Source organism: Stigmatopora argus, chromosome 16 (genome assembly GCF_051989625.1).
Source record: "Stigmatopora argus isolate UIUO_Sarg chromosome 16, RoL_Sarg_1.0, whole genome shotgun sequence".
Taxonomy (NCBI): Eukaryota; Metazoa; Chordata; class Actinopteri; order Syngnathiformes; family Syngnathidae; genus Stigmatopora; species Stigmatopora argus.
The window spans coordinates 9,192,501-9,216,813 of record NC_135402.1 but is presented as its reverse complement, the minus strand read 5'-3'; the positions used below and the strand labels follow the sequence as shown (position 1 = coordinate 9,216,813).

The following is a 24,313-nucleotide window of genomic DNA, read 5'->3' as shown; positions in this document are numbered from 1 at the left end:
TAATGTAACTTTACACAAAACTGAATTCTAGTTTTGTCTTAATCTTTTGTTACCTTCGTTTTCCGGGTTAGCGGTTTGCCACGCCTCCACCCTCAATAGCTGAGCTTACCCACGTATTGATTGTGGGTAATGAAGTTTTATTCTGAGAAAGGGTGCCATTGCCTATGGGTGTTGTGTGCACGAGTATACTTCATTACCCAGAAAGCCCTCTTTTTTCCCGCGCATGCGCGTTGTGCGTTTCCTGGTCGAAACTCGTCTGAATAAATCGTTCAGTTCTTGTAGATATAGTAGTTATACACGAAAGAGATGCGGCAAAAAAAGACAGTGCGCTACAATGATAAACAGCCTCTCATGTCATGGCCACCTGGCTTGGTCGCATCTCGAAATTTTAATCGCATCGGGAGCGAATTACTCGATCGAAATTTTCATCATACCACGAGCATGTTGTATGACGAGCATATTGTATCACGAGGTACCACTATATTTAAATCTATGAATGAGAATCAGATTGAAGAAGAGTATAAGTGTAAGACTATAGTAATATTGTTAAAGTCAATTTCTGTAAAGTAAGCCTAATAGAGTGCAATTTTCTTTATTAAAAGTATGGAAATGGCTATAGTTACTCTTCTTCTGGTCAGAACAGATGATTTGAAATACACATTTGGACTTATGAGCATGTCCACAAGAACAACAACAATAATTCAACCCTTAGGGCACCACTATTCATTTTAAGGGGGAAATTGATAGGGAGCTTAAGGGTTTAAGGAACAATGTCACATTTTGTAAAATCACGATACTTTGAGAGTTTATTTTGGTGAATTCCGCTTCTATTGATTCTCTCACTTCAACTGATATATTATTTATTCAATCTCAGAGTTGTGGAATTCAAAAAGGCAGCCGTAATTTTCTGCAGGGCCAAATGCGACCGAGATGATTTTCTAGACGATGTGGGGAAAAAAGCAGCACAGACACCACGTCCCCGTTCATTTATTTATTACCAGCGACTAATGGGAGAACACTTTTCATCCATGCCAAACATCAAAACGATTCACTGTGTGTTTCTGTGTGTGTGTCGCGCACGTGTGTGTAGAGCCACACAAAGTGATTGTCAAATTATGAGGGAGTGAAGGGGGGAAAGTCAGTGTCGGTGTTGCTCAAACGCTAACATAGAAACGCAACAAAATAGAGTTGACATACATTTGGCACCATTTTTCCCGGCTGCTTCCCTTCAGCATTTTTAATTGCATCACCGACTCTGCATTAATACAGAAAATAGCTAGTTAATAATATATTTGAGCTGTTGACACGCTGTCACACTATCTCCCATGCTATCACTGACTGTGATACTTAATCAATTAAACAGTTTATTGCATGCAATCTGCTCTCTAACTGCTGAGATGACTATCACTATTCATTTTTTTAATGTGTAAAAAGTCCAACATCCTGTATTTTATTTGAGCACGAGGCTCAGTGAATATTTGAGCTGTGCTAGTGGGGGGTTTTATGTTTGGATTTTGTGCTATTTTCAATTATTGATTTCCCCCTTTAGTGTACTGCTCCTCGGTTATGTAATTTTGCCGCTTTATTTACTGAAATGGAGACTACAACATGCTCTCGCTTATTGTGTCTCACAAAATCCCAATGCAATCTCAATTATTTAATTCATTTGTTATTATTACAGTTCATTTACAGAACCAAAACCTGAATTGGTTTTTATTCAACATTTGTTATTTGGGGAATTTTGTCCCAGTTGAATGTTTCTAAATTTGCTTTTTGATGTTGTGCTGCCGAGAAGGCTTGAAAACGGGGATGGACCAATTGCAGGGAAGGATGGTGGGTACTCAAAAAGTTTAATTAAAGAGACAAAATATGTGCAAACATAGTCAGGGGCAATGTTCCCTCTAAGATGCGCGCGTGCGCAATTGCACACTACTCTCGTCTTCTCTGCGCACAGCAAATCATATGGAGCGCACAAAATAAAATCCCATTTTTAAAATTTATTTTTTTATTTTTTTAGCTGTGAGGCCGACGCGCGAACCACTCATCCGCCGGGCCGCCCATTCATAGATATTAATCATTACATTGTATTATTACTAAATCATTTATGTGTAGTAGACATACACCTGCTTATGGCAGGTGTGATACTGATGTGTGCCCATAGCGAGCAATGATGATGTTGCTCACACCGGTACTCAATGTGCTCAGGGAGGTTGTCTTTCTGCCCAGAAAAACAAAAAATTAGAGGAAACATTGGTCAGGGGATCCCAAAAATACAAATGTGCTTGGACGCACACAACATTTACGCAGCCCTAAATAAACAAACAAAGTGTACTTAGATACATAGACATGGGTTAAGGAGACATGGAGAACAAACAGGTGGGTGACATACAAGGCAGCTGATAGGCTGAGGCACGTGAGGAATGCGACAACAGGTGAAAATAATGGACAAACACAACAACAAGTTTCACAGAGAGGAAAAGCTAAGGGTAAATAAGGAACATAAAACCAACCGCAAAAGAACAGAAAGCTAACATTACTTTTGTCATCTAAAATGAGCAGACAACAAACACTTTTTTGTGCAGCGAATGTTTCATGTGAAGACTTATTTTGATGGCCCGGCATAAAACGTTGTCAAAACAAATACACATAGTTAAAATACAAGTTACCATGAAATTGGGTTTAGTTTTACTGAGTGTTTTTCCTCACTAAAAACTGACCGTATCGTCATCAGACGTAATATAAATAGAACACAGTGTTGGTGTCATGTTTGTATGGCTTTGTGTTATGATTTGTCATTACCACTCTGTTATTCTCCAAGCATTATTGAACATAGCATTTTTGATGATGAAGTTGGACGTTACTTGTCACAGTTCCTTGATCTCGGATATAGTAATCATAAAATCTTCAGATGAACTGCAATCGGAAGCTCAATTTAACTATCTATATAGCTCTTTGACAATAATAGCTGCTCCAAATTGCTTTACAGACAAGTACTTGTGACATCAAACAAAAGCAATCAATCGTAGAATAAATTCTAGCCAATAAAATCTCCATTCCCATAGTCAGTGATGTTGGAAGTGTTATAATAGATGAAATGAACAATGTGATGTTTTCAACAATATTTTGAAATAGTTTTGATCAATAAAATGATTGCGGGCTGCCCGGCAGACGAGTAGTTAGCGTGTCCGCCTCACAGTTCTAGGGTCGAGGGTTCAATCTAAAATAGATCCTCGCTGTGTGGAGTTTGCATGGTCTTTCTGGGCTTGCGTGGATCTTCTCCAGGTACTCCGGTTTCCTCCCAGATCCCCAAAACATGCAGGATAGGCTTGTTGAACAATCTAAATTTCCCTTTGTGTGTGAATGGTTGTCCATCTCTGTGTACCCTGCGATTGGCTGGCCACCAAATCAGGGTGACCACTGCTTGGTGCCCGTAGTTCACTGGGATAGGGTACATCCCCCATGACCCTGGTTAGTTTAAGCAGGTCTGAAAATTACTGAATGAATGAAAGTGATTGCTGTGTCCATCATCCTAAGCAAACTCACTTACTATAAGACCAACTTAAAATCCTATCATTTTCCCCCCCAAAAAAGGAAAAAGAAAAAAAATGATACTAACTACCCCTTATAATCCTGTTTGTCTCGTCTCTGATTATTGGTTCTGCTTAAAGGGCCCAAACCTATTTTGTTGGAGCTTAACTTCATTATACACAGTAAAGCGCTCAAGACACATCAACACATTAACATAAATAACATGTATGTTTTCATAAATAAAACTATAATTAAAAGTTTATGCGCCTTATATATGAAAATAAATTGGCTCATGAATAGTTTGCCTTATAGTCCCAAAAATGTGATAAGTTACAATTGATCATGTCCAACATACAATATGACCTAAAATTCCACATCTGCCCAGATAGCTCCTGCAAACTTTTTATTGGTGTTTTTTTTTCTTCTTTCCTCTACACCCTGAGTCAAATTCCCCCATTGTCAAAGCCAGGAGAGGAAAGCAAAGGGCAGAAAAGTAACAAGGGGAAGTTGTATGAATGAACATAAAGCAAGCAAGAGAGAGAGAGAGTGTGAGGCTCCGGGTGGGTGCCAGCTGCCCGCCTTTCCCCTCCACTTTGACCTCCGTCTTGCAGAGGTGGAGCTCTGCTGACTGAAACTTGACTCCGTCATGTCAAATGACTGACTCTCAGGAAAACAACACACCCAGGAACTTTTTCATTCTCATGACACATTTTCTCTTTTAATCTCCATGCCCTCATACGTGTATGTTTGCATTACATTTTAAACACATTTAGATAGCTTAAACCATTCCGCTGCCTTTTTTTTTGTTTATTTATTTATTTTCTTTGCCTTTCTTTCGCCTGACTCACCCTCACAACTATGCAAGCAACTCCAGCTCAGTCACCTAATTGATTCCAGACTTCCCCCAGAAGCATTCACTCTGCATACGCATCCGACTGGAATCTGCGGTGTCTGATAGCTATGGAAAATTACTTGTACATGTCGTATGTGTGTGCATTTATTTTTTCCAAATAACACTAGTACAGTATGTTCCTCCAAGTAAAATCAGGACTCTTAAAATATATATTTTTTTAGTGTAAAAAGCATGATTAATTTTTGGTATATCATTATCCTAAGAGCATAGTAGACTAAGTGATAATTGACTCTCATGGTGTTTTCCTCTTGAAATAGAAGCAGCAAATGTTTTGAATAGGCTTGGAGGCACTAGTACATTTCCAGCCACTATCATTTGTTTCTTTGTAGTGGAACCAAAATATTTGTGGTTGGTTGTTATGGATCATTAAGAATTTCTGCCTTCTTCCAATTGAATCGGTAAAAGAACAAGTAAGGGGAATATATTATGTACTGCATACATCAAAATTAGGTGTTTGCATTTTCTGTTGTGCCGTAAGTGGAGTCTAAGCTTTATTAGTACTTAGTTTATTTAGTAGTTTATTTTTATTTTTTATAAAATACAATGCTGTTTGAGTTTTTGTGTTTTATAGAAGATGAAAAAAATCTGTAAATTTTGGAGTTCTGCAACAAACCAACAACAATTTTCATTCATTTCATTTGGGAGGGAATATTTGAGATATGAGTGTGTCACAGGAAAAAAATAATTTGTACCTCAAGACCATTTTAGTGTTTTTAGTTAAAAAATCCAACACAGTCGTTTGTCTTCACAAATGAATTTAGTATATGCTATGTGGTTTGCTTGCGACTCAAAATTAAATGATCTTTTCCCTATTATAATGAATGGTAATGCTTTTAACATCATGTGGATGTTTATTGTCTTTGGTATTTTATTATACTTCATAAACACTTGAAATTAATATTTTTTTTACAATGCAACCTAGGGTGGTCATTTTCTTGCACATGCCTTATGCATGGAGTAGTATTATAAATACATATAGTGTACTCTACTGGGGTCTCAGTGCCTCTCTAAGCGCGGCAGTAATAGTAGTAATTCTTGGCAAATGATAAAGAACATATATTCTTAAACTTTGGTATATTCTCTTTCTGTATTTGTTCTTGTGCAACCCAGAAAAAAAACTTGATTCCACTTTTAAGCCTCTTTTTACTAATTTCTTGTGAGGACACATTGACTCATCTCTTTTGAAATACAATTAATCAGGTGAATAAATGTATGAAGCTATTAACACCTGTTGTCAGAATGAGTCGTTCATAAATAGCCCGCCAACATTTTACGTGCTTGTGAAATACTTCATGAAGATGTAACAAGGTGTATTTTTTATATAACACCTTATACGACGTGCTTATTAATTAAGAAGTTACTGTTCAGTAGAGAGCAGGGAACTATTGAAATCATGTATTGAATGGAATAATGCTGGATTGTACAGATCATCTTTAACAATGCTTTTAAAAAGAGAAAACCCAATGATGGCTGCCTGTGTGTATGTGTGAAGCTGAGTATAAACACACTCACAACTCCTCAAACAATATTTACACACTGCTGGATAAATTGAACCTCATTAGAGTGTTGCTCCATTCTATCGACCTTACCTGGCCTTGTCATCATCCTCATACTTGAAGCTTATGTGAGTAAAATAGGAAAACACCAGGAGCCACATAGAGGTGGTGGCAGACCAACTGTTGTCTAATGTGATTTTGTTCTACCAGTTTTACCTCCAATGGTGTCCAAAGTCTGGGAGTAGGTCATTTAAATACCCCCCCCCCCCTCCTTTTTAACACCCCACTTAACATAATGTGTTATGTCATTCCTCAAAATCAGATTTTTGTCATATTATTGATTCCAAAATCTTCAATATCCTCAAAAACTATTATTTAGCATATTTTTTGAACTATATGCCGCATCTGAGTAAAATTCGCACCAACCAAAGATTACACAATAAAGAAGAATAAACAATATACTATTATCCACATTCGGGTATAAGACACAATTTTTTATTTGATCAAAAACCAAGAACAAACATACTTTAAATCAAGGGATATATTTTTAGATTTTACAAAATGATTTTTGGACTAAAAACAGGAAAAAATTGATTAAAAATTTACAATTATTGATTTAAAAGGGGGAAAATCAGGAAATTTAATATACATTCATTTTAATTTGATCCTAAAACAGAAAGTCAGCACTCATGATTTACTTTCCCGGGCCACACAATATGATGCGACGGGCCAGATTTGGCCCCCGGGCCGCCACTTTGACACATTTGCTTTAAAGTAACAATAGTGAAAATAGAGAACAGGCATCTGTTAACTGATAATCAAACCCTATAAAATCATACCAGGCTGTCGGTGGTCAGAGAGAAAAAATACACATAAGTCGCAGGCCCAGCCAAAGTACAAAAAAAAACAGCGACTTATAGTCCGGAAAATATGGTAATTGGCTCATCACCTTCAGCGAAAGGCTTTTTTTTAATTTCAATTTTAAAGCACAAAAATGAATTCAAATTAATATACCATTTTTCATCCTGTATTTCTATGAAGAGATCACATTACTGTGGGTCCTCGAGTGCGATTGATCCAAAGCTAAAGGAGGAAACAGGATTTGGTGAAAACGAGGGAATTGTGCTGGGAGAAGTCAAGTTGTTGTATTGTTTTTCGTACCTCGGCGATCAATAGAAGCTATGTTGGTTTGCATAGGTGTGCTTGGTGAGGGATTGTGCATCCTGTGGTGATATACAAAGTGGTGGATGATATGAGAGTCCACAAAGCTAAAATTGCAGAAACGGCACAGCGAATTGGTAAGAAAAGATATGAGTAAATGTGTTTTTTTCCTATTTTCCACCCTATGATAATCAGTAAAAAAGCCAATATGACTTTAATCTAATTTGGACACTGTGGCTGATAATATGTGGGCCATTTACATTTTCCGTGGTGAACTGCAATGGGCTGTGATGAATGACGGATCATGATGCATTAAAGCCCTATTGCACTCAGCTGCACATTTTAGTCTCTGCAGCACGCTTTTCCCTCGGGCCATCTGTTTTCTTCCCCTGATTAACAGGCAGTAAATCTGAAAATGTGGCGCTTAGTGACACGCTGTTGCTACAGTGACAGTGGTGCCGTGTTTTCCTCCAGCCTACATATACAATTTACCCCACTGTTTTGTTTGACACTGTCAGTGAGCCTTGGTTTTGACTAGGTCTACTTACACAAAGAACCCTTGTGTTGGTATGGTCCTAACCCAAACAGTGATTGCGTATTAGTGTTTTCTAAGTATGTTCCGTTACAACTGTGTTATGAAAATGGTTTACAGCTGCTTGTCTTAAAGAGAAACTGTGAAAATCTCACCCTGACAGTTACCTTTAATACAGGATATTGAAATTCACTTGAATGTCGAATGTATTTGCATGTTTTTTTTTAATTTGCCATTTTTCAAAGCCAATTGTTGTGTATTCGCTCGGTATAGCAGTTTCCACTGAAATTCCAAAAATATGTTTGGAATGCTTTGAATTTGCCATAGATTTTTTTTAGATTTGTCATACCATCATGGATGCTTTTAGGGCAGACTCGGGTTGGTTCGCCCGGCCGCTTTAACGTCAACTTGATTTCACGTGGGCCGGACCATTTTAGATATAATATTTAGATTTTTTTTATATAAATGGATTAAAAAAACTGGATTAAAAGCCCTAAATATTCAGTTTTTTTATAGATCTAAAACAATGTTTATTTTAGCTTTTTTTATATATATTTTTAGATTTTACAAAATGATTTCTGAACTAAAAACACAGAAAAATTGATTAAAAAAGTTACAATTATTGATTTAAAAGGGGGGAAATCAGGAAATTTAATATTCATTTATACGCTTCATTTTAATTTGATCCTAAAACAGAAAGTCGGCACTCATGATTTACTTTCCCGGGCCACACAAAATGATGCGGCGGCCCAGATTTGGCCCCCGGGCCACCACTTTGACACGTGTTTTAGGGTAATGAAAATAACTAACCAAACAGGCACAGGGGAGACTGTGAAAACTCCACTTAGGAAGGCCAGGTCCTGGTTTTGAACCCTTGATGATAATCATTATGGTTACATCTTTTTTTGTTGGTGACAAACTTCTACTCCACACTTAAATCCACTTGCTAGTGCACAAATGAACTGTTAAAGTATATAACAGTAATATAGTGAGCAGGAGTGGAAAAGTGACTATGTGGCCCTAAAAGTTCTACTGCTCTTGTAAACTTTCAGATTAGGGTCCACCCTGCTCCTATTAAAAAAAGGTAATCTGCAGTTTTTAGCAGGTGTCCTAACACCTTAATTGAAAAAACATCCATCTGTTTTATACTGACCCCAGGTGGTCAAGGTATAACAGTTTAAATTTGAATCTTGTTCATTGTGTTATTACTTCACGTTGTTATAAAGTATACACTAATTTGAATAGCTTTTTGTCATCAAATATTTCCTTAATTCTCAATTATTTTCTGTTGACCCACCCACCAGGAAGAATGAAACATTTTGCATCCCCCCCAACCAAAAAATATAATTTTTCTTTAAAATTCTAGGTCCACCTCTGCAAAATTGTATCCTTGTTAAAATTAAAGAAAATAGAGTATAGAACCGCAATAGAGACTAACTTTAGCAATATATTCATTTTTGTCTGAAACAAAAAAATGACTTGAAATGCATCCATTTATTGTAGTATGCCACTTTATATCAGGGCTGTCAGACTCGGGTTGGTTCGCGGGCCGCGTTAACGTCAACTCGATTTCATGTGGGCCGGACCATTTTAGATAAACTTAGATAGACTTTTTATAAATGGATTAAAAGAACTGGATTAAAAGCCCTGAATATTCCGTTTTTATAGATCTAAAACAATGTTTATTTTAGCTTTTTTTAAATATATTTTTAGATTTTACAAAATGATTTTTGAATTAAAAACACAGAAAAAATGGATTAAAAAATTACAATTATTGATTTAAAAGGGGGAAAATCAGGAAATTTAATATACATCTATAGTCTTCATTTTAATTTGATCCTAAAACAGAAAGTCGGCACTCATGATTTACTTTCCCGGGCCACACAAAATGATGCGGCGGGCCAGATTTGGCCCCCGGGCCGCCACTTTGACACATGTGCTTTATATGATGCTATCAGTGCTCACTGGTTTACTGTATTCTCTCTCAAAAAGCGTGATGATTGTTCCAAATATTCAGCATGTTTTTGCTGAAAAACAAAACTCACGCAATTTATCAGCGTGATTGGGCTGTAATGTCTTTAAATGCCGTACTAGTTTTTGGCACAGGAAGCATACCCTCTCGTTCCCCACCAAAATAACAATAAAGCCAAGCTGACATACGTATCATCATATCGCCTCTTTTTGGGTGAGTTATGTTTGACTCACTATCTGTGTTGCTCTTTGCCTTTCTTTCTACCCCTATAAAATATTTTCCCATGGTGTCGCTGACTCGCTGGATAGTTCTGCTCCGTGCTCTTTGTTCTTCTTTAGGTGCCGTACTCCCTAAGCGAACTCTGACTGTGAGCGGCAAAAAGTCAGGCAAAAACTATGTTTCTTAAGTCACAAGCTCCCAGGTATCGCTTCCCACCCCCCTAGGGGGTCCGCTCCACTATTTGAGCACTGTCTTAGTAGAAAGTTCATTAGCATTTTGGTTTTTCTTTTTGGTGACGGTGGAAACAAATATATATATTTTTAAATCATTTCAATGGGGAAATTGTTGCGTTAGCTCAGGGGTGTCAGACTCCGGTTGGTTCGCGGGGCGCGTCAACCCGATTTCATGTGGGCTGGACCATTTTAGATATAATATTATAGATTTTTTTAAATAAATGGATTAAAAGAACTGGATTAAAAGCCCTGAATATTCAGTTTTTTTATTTATCTAAAACAATGTTTATTTTAGCTTTTTTAATATATACTTTTAGATTTTACAAAATGATTTTTGAACTAAAAAGACAGACAAAATGGATTAAAAAATTACAATTATTGATTTAAAAGGGGGAAAATCAGGAAATGTAATATATATCTATGCTCTTCATTTTAATTTGATCCTAAAACAGAAAGTCAGCACTCATGATTTACTTTCCCGGGCCACACAAAATGATGCGGCGGGCCAGATTTGGCCCCCGGGCCGCCACTTTGACACATGTGCATTAGCTTTATCATGGAACAAATTAAAACGTATATCTCACCTCTGTACATTGTTTGCCTGAGCACTGTATAAAATAGATATTGCAAGAAATAGTATTGCTCACCATTGTTGCTTATTGTACAAAAAGAGTGAAACCGCTGAAAAGCACAATTTTCATTTTTTAAAACAATAGAACAGGTGCAGTGTCTATTTTGATAAAATGATTACAGTCACTTTTACTAGCACGGTGATGGGGGGACACATTTCTATTTAAAAAGAAGGCATCTTGTGGGTCACGTCCAGCAGTGGTGGGCTCCAAAGTTTGTCGTTTTAGGAGATGTAAAGAGAAAGAAGACATATCAGGAGAGCAGTGAGAGATAATGAGCTGGATTTTGCCAGAGACTTGGCATTCTGCTCATCTCGCTGCTGCGTTAGATAGAGCGAGCTAGCTCCAGCGAGCTTCCTGTCTGAGCCCTCAAGCAGGAGTAAATGAGGGCTGGGTGCCGGTGGGGGTGAAGAGGGAGGAGGAGGGGGGTTGATGTAGGGTGTTGCAAGCAAAAGAACAGAGGAAGAAGAAACAGGAGGAGGAGAAGAAGCAGGAGGAGGGAGCTGTGTTGAAATTGAATGCCAGGACGCCATGTTCTCGCCGCCTGCGTTTCCATGGCGACGGGGTAATTCCGGCGAGTAAGGAAATTTCAATCACCCCTGTTAAAGGGGAATGGGAAAAAAAACACGCAAGATGAAAATATTAACTCAGCACGCGGACGGGACGACACATGACATAAATCTTTGAGGATGAAATCCGCCCACCCTCTCAGGTTCTTTGCATTCCTCCTTTCTGGGGTCTTTTTGTGATGATGCCAGGGTTCGTTTTGCCTTTGACCCAAAGTCGCCTCGCTACATCCAACCATAACACAAACCCTGCATACGCTCACTTCACTCCAGCAGCCCTGCAGGTATATGGCACAGAACAAAGACAACCACTGTTAACTGGCTGCCGTGTGTGCATTTTATTTGGGAGCATGTGCTGCAGTACAGTGAGCACCCTGAATCCCCCCACCGCCATTCACTGGGTGCATGGTTTCCAAAATCTGCCAAAAAATAAATAAGCTGCACTCTTTGATTTAAAAAAAAATGACTCCAATAGGTATATTTCTTCTTTTAATGAACTTGGGAGTATTGTCAAGGCAATAATTAAATTCCCATGTTCAATTACTGCTGTAGTTTTACCGCTCCCCAACTTTGGCAATGCATTTAAACTTAATAAAATACAGCTTTCAAAGCTGTTTTAAAACATTGGTGAACAATGCATTTTTGTAAATGAAAAGGTGATACAATCTGTTAGACTTCACTACAGTTGCTCTCAGTTGGCCTGGCATGTTGGCAATGGCCAATTGGTGCAAGAATGTTCACACAAAGAAAGTGATGCCAGTCTGTTAAAGGCACTATATGAGTCAAAATTGCTTTGCTTTTGTTTATCTGAATTATCTTGTAGACATTTTATGTTTAATACGAATACGCATACAACAAGCAAGCAAAAGAGACTAAATAAAGATTACAACATAATGAAGGTTAACAACAAATGTGCAGGTCAACAGAAAAGTAAACTAGTTTTATGGAATTAGCAAAACATGGTGTGATTTTTAAGGATAAAATAAGGGGCCTCAAGAAGACAAAAATGTGGAGAAAAAGAAGTGTGAAGATGTAATTGCAATAAACTTTTCTTACAAGTGCGTGTTCGCTGTAACTTTAAAAAAAAACCTTAATATATAATTGTTACAAACTCCAAATTGCCATGATGGACATGAGTCTGTGGAGTCCCTCCAAAGCTCTTTTAGCAATAGACTGCGGCACCCTCATTGCAGGAAGGAGCGCTTCCGCAGATCCTTCTTCCCATCAGCTGTCAGGCTCTTTAACAAAAAAATGGCTGAGTGTCGAGACCCACCGTATGCATGCATGTACATCTATGTGTATGTATATATGTGCTTATATGTGTGTGTGTGTGTGTGTATGTATATGTATAGGTGTATGTACACGTGTATTTCAGCAACATGCTTATTTATTTATATATTTATTCATGTATTTATTTATTAACTTACTTATTACCTATCTATTTATGTCTAAAATGTCTTTCCTATTTCTGCATCCTCACCCTCTTGCTACTGTGACAACGAAATTTCCCAAATACGGGATGAATAAAGTTATCCAATCCAATCCAATTTCCCAAAAAGTCCGTAATATGGTTCAAGTGCTTTGTAGCAAGATAACACTGACTGCACTGGGGTTATTTCTAAACACAATTTGATGTACATATACCTTGGCTGCTGACAGGTCAAAGTCTGGAGTAAAGTGTAGCTTGCGTGTCAGATGTGAGTTTTTTATTTTTTATTTGTTTAGTTTTGCCTAGGGCGGTCGAAGGGGGTTAAGAAAAAGAGGTCCTGGCTGCAACTGGACGCGCATGTGCCGAACCTGGGCACGCGAGTGCCTTCTCAAACACACGCTTCCTCTTGGATAAGCGAAGCTGACAACTGCGCTGGGCTTGAGTGGCCTGTCACTGCAGCCAACCTGACACTCGCCCTGCCCCCCCCTGCCACACACACACAGTGCCTTTGCAGCACGTAGTTTCATCCCCGAATGCGATTCCGGATCTGATGCGCAGGTTTCCCCATCAGCACATGCAGCATGTGGTGACAGAACATGGCATAAACAAGTGTGTGTTGTTTGTAATCCTCAAGCTGGCATGTGCAGATGCTTCTCTGTTTCTGAAAACATTGTTACTGTTGCAATTTAGGGGGATTATGAAGCAGCGGGGGTAATAATTCTGTATGTTGAGATTCATAATTTGATGATTTTTTTCATTTCAGTGGCTGAAGAGGGACTGTGGGAGTGCGGGCTGTCCTACGAGTGCAGGACCCTGCTGTTCAAGGCCGTGCACAACTTGCTGGAAAGGTAACGAGGAAAATGAAAAACAAACACACAACACTTTAGAAATGATATTATTGTTATTCAAAGCAAAAACAGAATCACAGTTCATTCCGTTTGGAATGTGAGAAATGTAAGAGCTTTGCTGTTATATACAATCTTTTTAAAAGCAATGAAAGTAAGAGATGTTTGAATAAGTCGTCTCATGTCAAGTAGTACAGTGGTACCTCGATATTCTTTTATGTTTATATAGATAATGTAGATTTGACCCAAAATCGGTGTCTCTAAAGAAATGCATTAGATATTACAATCTTTTATGATAGCGACCTGTAACCTGTGATTAAGATAAATTGAAAGCTAAGTGAAGAAAAAAAATGCCTGGAATGAGTGAAAGTGAACATGAATGAAAAATAAAACATAAACAAATTATAAAATATATCTTTTTTAAAAATATTAATATAAATTTAAAGTTCTCCCTCGACACCCGACATCTGTCCTTCAATTTTTAAGATAAGGTGACAAAAAGCTTTTTTTTCCTCTTTATTTTGCTATATGTAATTGCTATTTGTAATTACCTACAATATTTATTAAAGATTTAGCGTAGGTTTTTGGGCTATGGAACTAATTTTTCAAAATATAATGTTTTCTTATGGGAAAATGACATACAAACAAGGTCCTGGTATGCATTCAATTTGTATGTTGAGGTACCACTGCATGTATTTTTTTTTTTTTTTTTTAGATATGAGTTGAAATCAAAAGGACCCGAAATACTTAGTGACTGAGCACATCCTCCATTTCAGTCATTTAGCGAATGAAGTCTAATACAATATCACTTCAAACACTTTTCTGTTCGTTTTTACATCAAATGCTTTGGACAGGCTGTCATTATTATCAGCACAATCCATTACTGTGGGAGTGATAGATATGAACTTGAATGAGTACAAAACAACACGATTACGACCGAGTCAAATTGCTTCCTAGTGGCTAGTTGGCATTCAGCACCAGATTAACTTCTGCCACGGCAGTCCATCGCTTTTGATAGTCTAACAACTACAAATTGTGCAGTTTCAAGAATGTGATGAATTGTATCCTAGTTGAGAAAGTAGTGGTGACATACGTTCTTTTTGGTGTCACGGGTCCTGCCTGCTCTATGAAAAAAAAAACAAAGTTCACAATTTCTTACAGCCAATCAGAAATGGCAAATGAGCCGTGCGCTTGACTTGTTTTATAAAATGTTGAACATGGTGTGGCTTTGTAAAGTGGTGACAAACATGACCTTTAGATGTTGTTTAGATGTCTTGCATAGACACGTAAATACCCATACACTGTATAAATTTCACCAACGGAAGAAATACAGCTTGATACTGACATCGAGAAAAAATGTCTTCCATGGGGTGTTTTGAATGGGAAAATTAGAAAAGATAAAATGAATAGAAGATGTATTTGGTCAATTAAAAAGCGCAAAATTTAATCCCAAGTATAGCTCAATACTTTGGCAGGTGGGGGATAAAATGGACAATATTTTGATCTGAATATTGCTTAATACTTTAAACACAACTATGTAGCATTTCAGCCACATGATACAAAATTTCAAGCGTTTTCAGGATGCCAAGCAATAGTGTTTCGAATGTTATATCAGCTTCAAAATAAATACAGTAATACCTCGCCACTTCGCTGATTAAGAATCACGGATAGGGCACATTATGGCTTGGATCAGCCAAATATTTATTACTACGTTTATAATGTAGGAACAATAATACAAACATGAAATCAGGAAAAAAGGCAAGTCACAATTATTTTCCAGTGAATTAATCTACCATTCACTATAACAAGAATGATGAGGTCACCATTACTTTTACTAAGTACTTGGTACTTTTCTCTTGTAGGTCCAAGACCCAGTACTTCCACCTTGCTACACAGTTCTCATGATGTTTTTAAAAAGAAAACAATATGTCCCCTCGAATAAACGATTCTTAGTCTCACGATAGCTGGTTCAATGTACACTGTCTGATTTTGTGTTCGCGCCAAGACGTCGTGGCGCGATTTGGACCCAGTAGCGGGGAAGCAGGAGGGGAGGAGACGAACTGTGCTCATGAGAGTAACTTTAATGACTCAAAACGCCTTACAAAATAACAAGGACTTGTACATCCAAAACGAAACAAAACCGGGGCATGGAAAACAGTACCTTTGCAGCGATGTATGCAGTATCACGCAGGAACGATCCGACAATGAATACCACTTCCGTGGTGCTTAAATACACACATCCGGAAGTAATCAAGAATCACTCGCAGCTGCTCTAACCTAACGGCAAGCCAGGAGGGACAAACGAGCTGCTCTTGACATTTTGTATCGTTTTAGGAGCTTGCAATCCATACCGTGTGTCTCGTCATGTTTGAATTTTTTTCTTTTGTTTACATAAAACAAGAACAATGTTAAGTTCCACCAAATCAATTTCTTTTCCGAACTATACATGTACGTAAATACTGCTAAAAAGGTGTCTTGGATGCCAGTTTGAAAGATTTTCAAATGCATCTCCAAACAAAAGAGGTAGAGAAGAATAATTAAAAAGTCGTCATTAGACAAGTCCACTTGCCTTCTGGCATTCTCACCTCAATGAAATTAATAATCTGAGCACTGAATCATTTGCTCAAGTACCCAAAGCTCTCCTTTCTGAGCCAGAGCCATCTGTTAAATGAAGCAGCACATATTTGGTCTCTATTAAGTGAAGCATCAGCGATCATCATAGGGGGCAGATGGAATTAACCTTCCTATTACCTTGAAGCTAACTCCTTTTATTGCTAACTGTTTCAGGAAATGCCATCTCCAAGCCACGAAATAAACTTTGTCGCCAGGCACAGATTTTCTTTTCAGCTCCACTCAAATGATCATAAATTTCCATTAAGTACGTTTTGATCAAACAATCCCAATTAGGAACAGTTGAATAATGTGCACAAACTGCAACTGAGCAACGATCATGACCATTAGAGAAAGGTCTTATTTAGTTAAAATTATTTGCATAGATTAGCTATCTGAACCTGTAGGCTTTCTTAAACAAGCTATACACACAGCGGTTTTAACATTTTAAAGCGCGGTACACACATACACTAGCTAATCAATTATGAGAATTATCCGTCCAATAAATCGAAAAGAGCAAGTGCGGATTATCAGATGTCTCCAAAAGATTTTTCTTGAGGGATTATTCTGTGATGGGCTTTGATTTGAGTGATTTGCTTTCCTCGCAGATGATCAGCATTTACAAATGTGAGATAATTGTAAATGTTAACATTACGATTATGTGGTTTAGATCATTTGTATGCATATCACTCCAACCCCACAATTGTAGCACACCGATGGGACTAATTATTCTCACTCACAATTACACCTATGGATAAATTGGTGTTTAATTAATCAGCCTATATGTATATTTTTGGGATGTGGGAAGATGGTTTGGTTTGATTACTCCCGAGCTCTACCTACTAGTCGGAAGTGTAAATTGAGTGTGTGGAAGATAAAAAATGAAGGAAAGAAAACAAATGAATCAAGAGGCATATTTACAATAAACATATTAGAGGCTTTGTAGCTTTATGTTGCCAGGTGCAGTCTACAAAACAATTGCATAAATCTTTGACCCCGATTAGAGAATCCATTTTAGAAATTCCTGCCTCCAAAAGAGTAGAGTTCAAGTCAAGAAGGTCATCGAAGGGAGGCGAGAAGGGGGAAGGAAAAAGATACTAGCCCAGCTGTTTGATGTCATCAAAGGGTAGATTCTGAAAGCCTACTTTGGAAGGCTTCTTTTGGGTGAAATTGTGGAAAAAGATTTCCTTATGAATCAATAATCAGGTACACATGGAACCTAAATTTGTGTTCTGGGCAAATTTGACCTATTTTGACTCTGTAAGCATTGAAAAACACCCTTAGTGATATTTGTTGACTTTTACAAAGTACTCCAAATACACAAAAGCATACATTATAAATATGTAAAGGTCATTCTGAGGTAGGAGCACGATAAAATTTGCGTTTCTTCCCACTTTATTGGGCTTTAAGCTTTGGGAATCGAACCCCCCCATGTTTTTCTGAAGAAGAAAACCCCCCAAAACAAAACAGACAACAGGTTTTACTATACTCACTTTAGTTTAGCACACATGTTGATATTTCAACATTTTACACCACATCACCGCAAGACATTGAATGAGATCGGCACCCACATTGCATGCAAACATCGATTCATTCATCTGGACTGCGTTTTCTCGCAAGGGTTGCGGTGGTTGCTTGAGCCTATCCCAGGTGACTTCATGTGAAAGGCGATCTACACCCCTGACTGGTCGCCAGTCAGCCGTAGGGCACCCACAGGGAAAGACAATCATTCGCACTCACAATCATAACACCACTGTGCGGTAATCCATCCCACGCTAGCGTGCACCGAAGTCAGACGAGTGAACCCCTACACTAGGGCCCCTCTAGGGTCCGGTCTGTTTTCCATATCTCCCTGCACGAACACACCTGAATCAAATGATCAACTCATCAGAAAGCTGTCCAGAAGCTTGATAACTAAAATGATGGTTATTATTATTACTATGACAAATAAACGAGAGTCTTAACATTTTTTTGTTGTCATTGCCACAGATGTCTCATGGACAAAGGCTTTGTGCGGGTCGGCAAGTGGTTCTTCAAGCCGCATCGAATGCAGGAAAAATCAATGGGCAGCAGGTGAGTGGAATTCTCTCAGGTGTGTGTGTGGTTTACCCGCTCACACTTAAATTGTAAAAAAGGTGTTAGGAGCGTAATATAACTAGCAAGATCATCATTTGTATGCTTTGTGTTCACTCAAAAACACACTTTTATAAATAATTTAATTTAATTTAAATTTTTGGCCGTTTGCACGATGGGCAGGCGTTCCTGGAAAACAGTCCAGAACACTATGACCCTAATCAAAATGTACAAATAGTATATTTATATCAATTTATTTCTGAAACCTCTTTCAGCTCAAAAGTAAACATGTTGTTGTCTTATGTTTGAACAACATATGGTCATGGGACTGCTTTAGTGCATACCAGGTTTAGTCAAAACTGCAGGAGTATGAAAAACAACATCTTAATGTATAGTACTCAAACAAAAAAGTTATTAGGAAAAAAATCAACCATTTGTTTGAACATTCCAGGTATACTAAACACCACAGGGCCTAAATGTATGTATAGTAAAATTTAATATGGGACTTGAGCTACATGCTCACATTGTTGGGTCATCACCAACATGCCCAGTGTTTCAGCTTTCAGTACACTCCTTTGTGCATATATTTTGGCAGATTGCAAAGCATGGTGCCTGTGTGCTAACTAGTGGACTTGAGTGGAACTGTAGTCATCGATTCTTTATTTCCACCAAAAACATGCGTGTAAAGATTGTGTCAAAGGGATTTTGAATTGATACTAGAATTGTGCAACTTAATATTGCGATATATTGGATTGGATTGGATTAGATAACTTTATTCATCCCGTATTCGGGAAATTTCATTGTGACAGTAGCAAGAGGAAAGGCATAGTTATAAGTTAGACAATACAGTCGCAAAGGCCGTTGAACAACAAAGCAAAAGCAAAAGCACAAAGTACAAAGCAAATCAAAGTAAATGGAATCATTAAGAATCACCAAATCAAATCATTAAGACAGAAAAGTAGCAAAAACACAAAACGAGCAAGAGTGGACGGAGCTACCGCCACCGGCTGCCACTTGAACGGCGCCATCTTGGTTGCGGTAGCAAAAACGGATACAGACTCAAAAAGACGTTGTAAAGTTGGACAAAAAATGGAACCACACACGCTGAATTAATTTTTTTAAACAATCCTAAATTCCTTTTTATTTCTATCCTCTTTTATTATTGGTCCTCAGTGTTACAACGGTGGCATAGGCTTAAAATGATGTCCATCCGTGTGTTACTTTCTCATTTATGGTGTTTGAGTGGGGCGCACCTATAGTGTGTATAGCTGTGTGCATATGTTGTCATATGGCATATCCCCCGTCCTTGCCTCACACTGAGCCACTGTTGCCTCTTTGAATTATTGAGCATCCTGCAAAGAGGGAGAAGGTAATATCACTGCAGCCTGCAGTGTCCAAAAACAAACAGTGTTTTGTGGCTGACACTTCTTTTGACGCCATTCTACTTGCCTGCCTGCAGCTCCCAGGCAAAGCATCAAAACACAATGTATGTCATTTCTCATAGCAATGCACTACCCAGAGGAATGCCCCCTGAAAATCAGTTAGCCCCCCCCCCACGCCGCAAGGGAGCATTGCTCAGTCGATGTCATGTGACCTCCTGCCTCAGCTGTAACCAGCTCCTTTGTCTCCTCTGCACCTCCGCGGCGTCCGTGCCTTTTATCCCCAACAGAGGGCGTCTATAAGACCATACAGACAACCCCCCCAAAAACCCACCGCACCCCCCTTCAGCCTTTGTCAAGCTTCCCCGGTGTTTATCTCGCGTGTGTCCCCGGGGCTATAGTGCCGTAGTGCCATAGAAGAGCGGCACATCCAGCAGAGAATTCCAAAACCTCTTCTCTCTTTGTGTCGGAATGAGTAGGAAGCGCTCTGCGTTGGTAGCAAATTGCATCAGATGCTTTAAGGGGGGGCGAAGGCGGGGAGGGGGGTTCTGGGAGGGAGAAATGAGAGGGAAGGGAGGGCTGAAGTGATGGTCATAAATTAATCATTACTATAGATGGCTGAATTGATGCATTACAGTCTGTCCCTCTCATTAGTTTAGTCAGTTCTATGCATGCCAAATACAATACAGGGGGATCTCATTTAAATTCATGGATATATACATTGTTGGGTATTATATTTGTATTTCACTGAGGAAAAAAATGCAGTGGCCAACCATTTTAGGAGAAAGTTGTTTTAGCTGCTTAATAATATTTTGTAAAAATCATACGTGCACAGATGCTTTCCTGTCCTCGGGTGACATTGAGCTATTAGCCGTTGTCTTGGCAACAGACACTTGGTGCCTGGCCATATAGCAAGGTCACAGAATATTAAAGTAGAAGGAGGGAATAATTTTTGGGTGATATTATGTTATACATGATATAATTGTGTAGTGTATTGTTTTACAGCAAATGACGACAACTAAGTCTAGTGCTCTGCTTGCAAATGTTTGGTTTGAATTGAAGTTGTGAATAAAATAAAGAATTTAAATTTTCTTAATGTAAAAAAGAAGACAAAAAGAACTTATTTGAAAAATCAAATTCAATATAAGTCTAACACATTGGTCCAAAAAGATGTTTCTATTTACTGTTTATTTCCATGAGGGAAAAAAAACAGTTTAAAGATGTTTATTTGATTTATTTTATGTATTTAAACCTACTGACATCCTTTCATTAACACAGCCACTTTCAAATTCACAGTATTTTCACAATTATTTATCGGGTTCTGTCAATTTTCAAGAAATTATTACCATACCAAAAACTCATAAAAGCTAGCTTGTTAGTAAATTTATTAATGTGAAGAATGTGTGAGAAGCATTGTATAAATCAACCTCACTACTCTGCACCCGTCTCATGATTATGTTCTCCAAAGATGAATATATCCAGGTTTTTAAATGAGTTTACATGGCTACTGCCAGAAACCTGACAATAAAATTTTAATTGGTTGCATGTAAACGTATTGTGTTGTCACTTAACAGTTTTGCTTTTATTATCTAATTACATCACTTGTCTCTCCTAAATATTTGAAATAGAGTAACAAAAGTCATTAGCTTGCTATTTGGAAACGCCTCATTTCAATAATAGCTTAATGAATTTGTGATTTTTTTTTTTCTTCTTTTCTTGTGGGTAGAATTATCCACTTAACATGACTATTGAAATGGATTGCATTCATATTTGTGTGCACACTATACAAGAGTGAAGCTTAATGTAAGCTTCACTGGGGATGGGAATTCCCAGCTGACAGTGATATACTGTATATATGCTCTGACGTGTGCTAATGATAAACATTGAGAAATTAATTAATTGGACTATGGTCATAAATGTGATTTGTCATGTAAATGTGAATCCATCTATGAGGAGACTTGTACCCGCCCCGACAGAATTTGCATTTAAAGTTGTGTTTGAGAGCCCATCGTTTGCATGGCAGCCAATTTATTTTGAAGCCTTCTTGTTAAATACGCCAGTTTATTGACGCACTACAAAAGAGTTGTATTACATGTGTACCGGGTTTCCCGGGAGGAGGTAGAACAGAAGAAGCAACATATTCCACAGATGTCTGGTGTCATAGATTAGGCCGGATACTGAAAACTGAGGATCAATGGCATTAGAGTAACAAAAGATAATTTTAGTTAAATTATTACACCTTTTCAAAGCTGCTCTGTTGTTTTTAACTCAGTATTGGCCTAGTTTGCGTTTCTTGGCATTATACTACAATTATCCATGAGTTGACCTCTTAGAGAAAAAAAAGAAAAGAAAAACATGCAATGCTGTCTTGTGATATTAGTAACAAGTGGCATTTTTTGCCCCATTATTTAGCCAATATTTAGAAATACAAGTGCGGTATAATGGTAATTGCTGTTAATTCACACTTCACAATATGCAATTGTTTTGGAAAGATTAGAATGAGATCAATATTAGAATGTCAAAAGATATTCTACATGCATGCATAGATTAAAGAAGCACCATAATATGAGAATGAAGTATGATTTTCAAAGAGTTTCAATAATTTGTTAAGAATTAGCTAATTTTTTTAATAAATTGTATACATGGTTGTTTGTTTAATGAAGAAAAATCTGATTTGATTTCATAAAAAAAAAAAAATCCAATCAATCAAAATTTATTTATTGTTATCATACACAGTGTTTATAACAAAATTGGTGGTGCTACTCCACAAAGTGCATTTTCCCAAGTTAAAAAAAACATAAATAAGTAGTATATAAATATAAAAAGTCATCCTGGCAAGGTAAATTCTAAAATATTGCACTATATTTGACAAAAATTGATTTAATATAGGCGGCATGGCGAGCCAGTGGTTTGCGCGTCGACCTCACAGTTCTGGGGTCGAGGGTTTGATCCCAGGTCATTCCTCACTGTGTGGCGTTTGCATGTTCTCCCCAGGCTTGGTGGGTTTTCACCGGTTACTCCGCTTTCCTACCACATCCTGAAAACATGCAGTGTAGGCTGGTTGAACACTCGAAATTGCCCCTAGGTATGAGAAAGACCCTGAATGGTTGTCTGTCTCCTTGTGCCCATAGTTGGCTGGAAAAGGCTCCATCACCCCCCGCAACCCTTGTGATTCAGAAAATGAATAAATTAATATTTTCTGTTGTCTAAACAGTGTTACCAGGAAGTTCTAAATAAGAGCCAGTTTAGTTTGCTTAACCAAAATATGCAACATTTGCCCCCAAAAAATCATGAGTTAAATATAAAATCATGCGTCAAAGCATAGTTATGTTTCGCTGGTTATTCTGCTTGACATTGCTTGAATCCTTAAAGCATCAAGCCGCGCTCTCACTTGCGAAAAGTTGGATTTCGTCAATATGTGCGAGGCAATTACAGAAAAGTGTGCATGTCGCTGAATTATTCACTGACAGCACCTTCTCTTAGGCTAGCTTTGCTCTCACTCTATATTTCAAACTGTGTGTTTTTTTGCCCACACCTGCCTACAGCTTTAAGCTTCATCTTGTTCATTTTGCTTCTTTCTTCAACCGCCAATCTTCTCTTTCATTTTATATAAACAGAAGACGAAATGCACACCTTCTTCCTGTCTTTCCCCCAATATCCTACTCTTTATTCCCCAGCCATGAGGATCCCTCCTCATTTATGAGTGCCATCCCCACATCATGTTTACTACTGTTTCCACACGCACTCACTGAGTCCCAGAGGATGCAAGAAGTGCTGTGTGTCCAAATACTTACAGCCGCTTACAATGCAGGAAAATGCCCTTTCCTAAAGGACGAGGAGCATCATTGCCAGCCTGTGGCTCACATGTAGTGCTGGAAGACATGGACAAAAATTCATTTCACAGTACACATTGTATCTCTTTAAGGATGTGGTTTGTTTTATGCTACCAGTATAACTGTCAAAATTCTATTTTTTTTGATAGAGTTATTCAACAAACTGTTGTCTAATAGCAAAGACTCTTATAAGACCTTATTTTTTATTTTTAATGTTGCCATAAACTGACATTTCGGATGTGTGCTTCTTATCTTTTATATCAAATGTGTCAAAGTGGCGGCCCAGGGGCCAAATCTGGCCCGCCGCATCATTTTGAGTGGCCCGGGAAAGTAAATCATGAGTGCCGACTTTGTGTTTTAGGATCAAATTAAAATGAAGAGTATAGATGTATATTAAATTTCCCGATTCTCCACCTTTTAAATCAATAATTGTAATTTTTAATCATTTTTTTCTGTGTTTTTAGTTCAAAAATCATTTTGTAAAATCTAAAATTATACTTAAAAAAAAAGCTAAAATAAACATTGTTTTAGATCTATAAAAAAACGGAATATTCAGGGATTTTAATCCACTTCTTTTAATCCATATATAATAAAAAAATTAAATATATATAAAATGGTCAGGCCCACATGAAATCAAGTTGACGTTAACGCGGCCCGCGAACCAACCCAAGTCTGACACAATCTAGATGGTGATAGAACACAGTCCTCCCTGAACATCTCATAATATAATTCATGGGAATCTGTCAGCCTATCTGTCCGTTAGACTTTATATAGAGACTATGTAGACATCAAACTTACTCTGAAGGTGAATTCACAGAAAATATATACAGCCCATCAATTTGTAACTGGGTCTGAGGCTGGCTTAGTGCTAAATAAAGGACAGGTGTTATCAACA

General features: G+C 37.9%; 1 protein-coding gene across 1 annotated transcript in view; it reads left to right on the top strand.

Annotated features, from left to right (window-relative positions):
• Positions 1 to 24,313, top strand: part of LOC144090485 (mediator of RNA polymerase II transcription subunit 13-like) — a 96,285-nt gene that overhangs the window by 44,831 nt on the left and 27,141 nt on the right. Inside the window, exons 3-4 of the mRNA XM_077621965.1 lie at positions 13,442 to 13,526; positions 18,123 to 18,206. Of these exons, the coding sequence (XP_077478091.1) occupies positions 13,442 to 13,526; positions 18,123 to 18,206 (169 nt within the window). The remainder of the gene's footprint in view (positions 1 to 13,441; positions 13,527 to 18,122; positions 18,207 to 24,313) is intronic.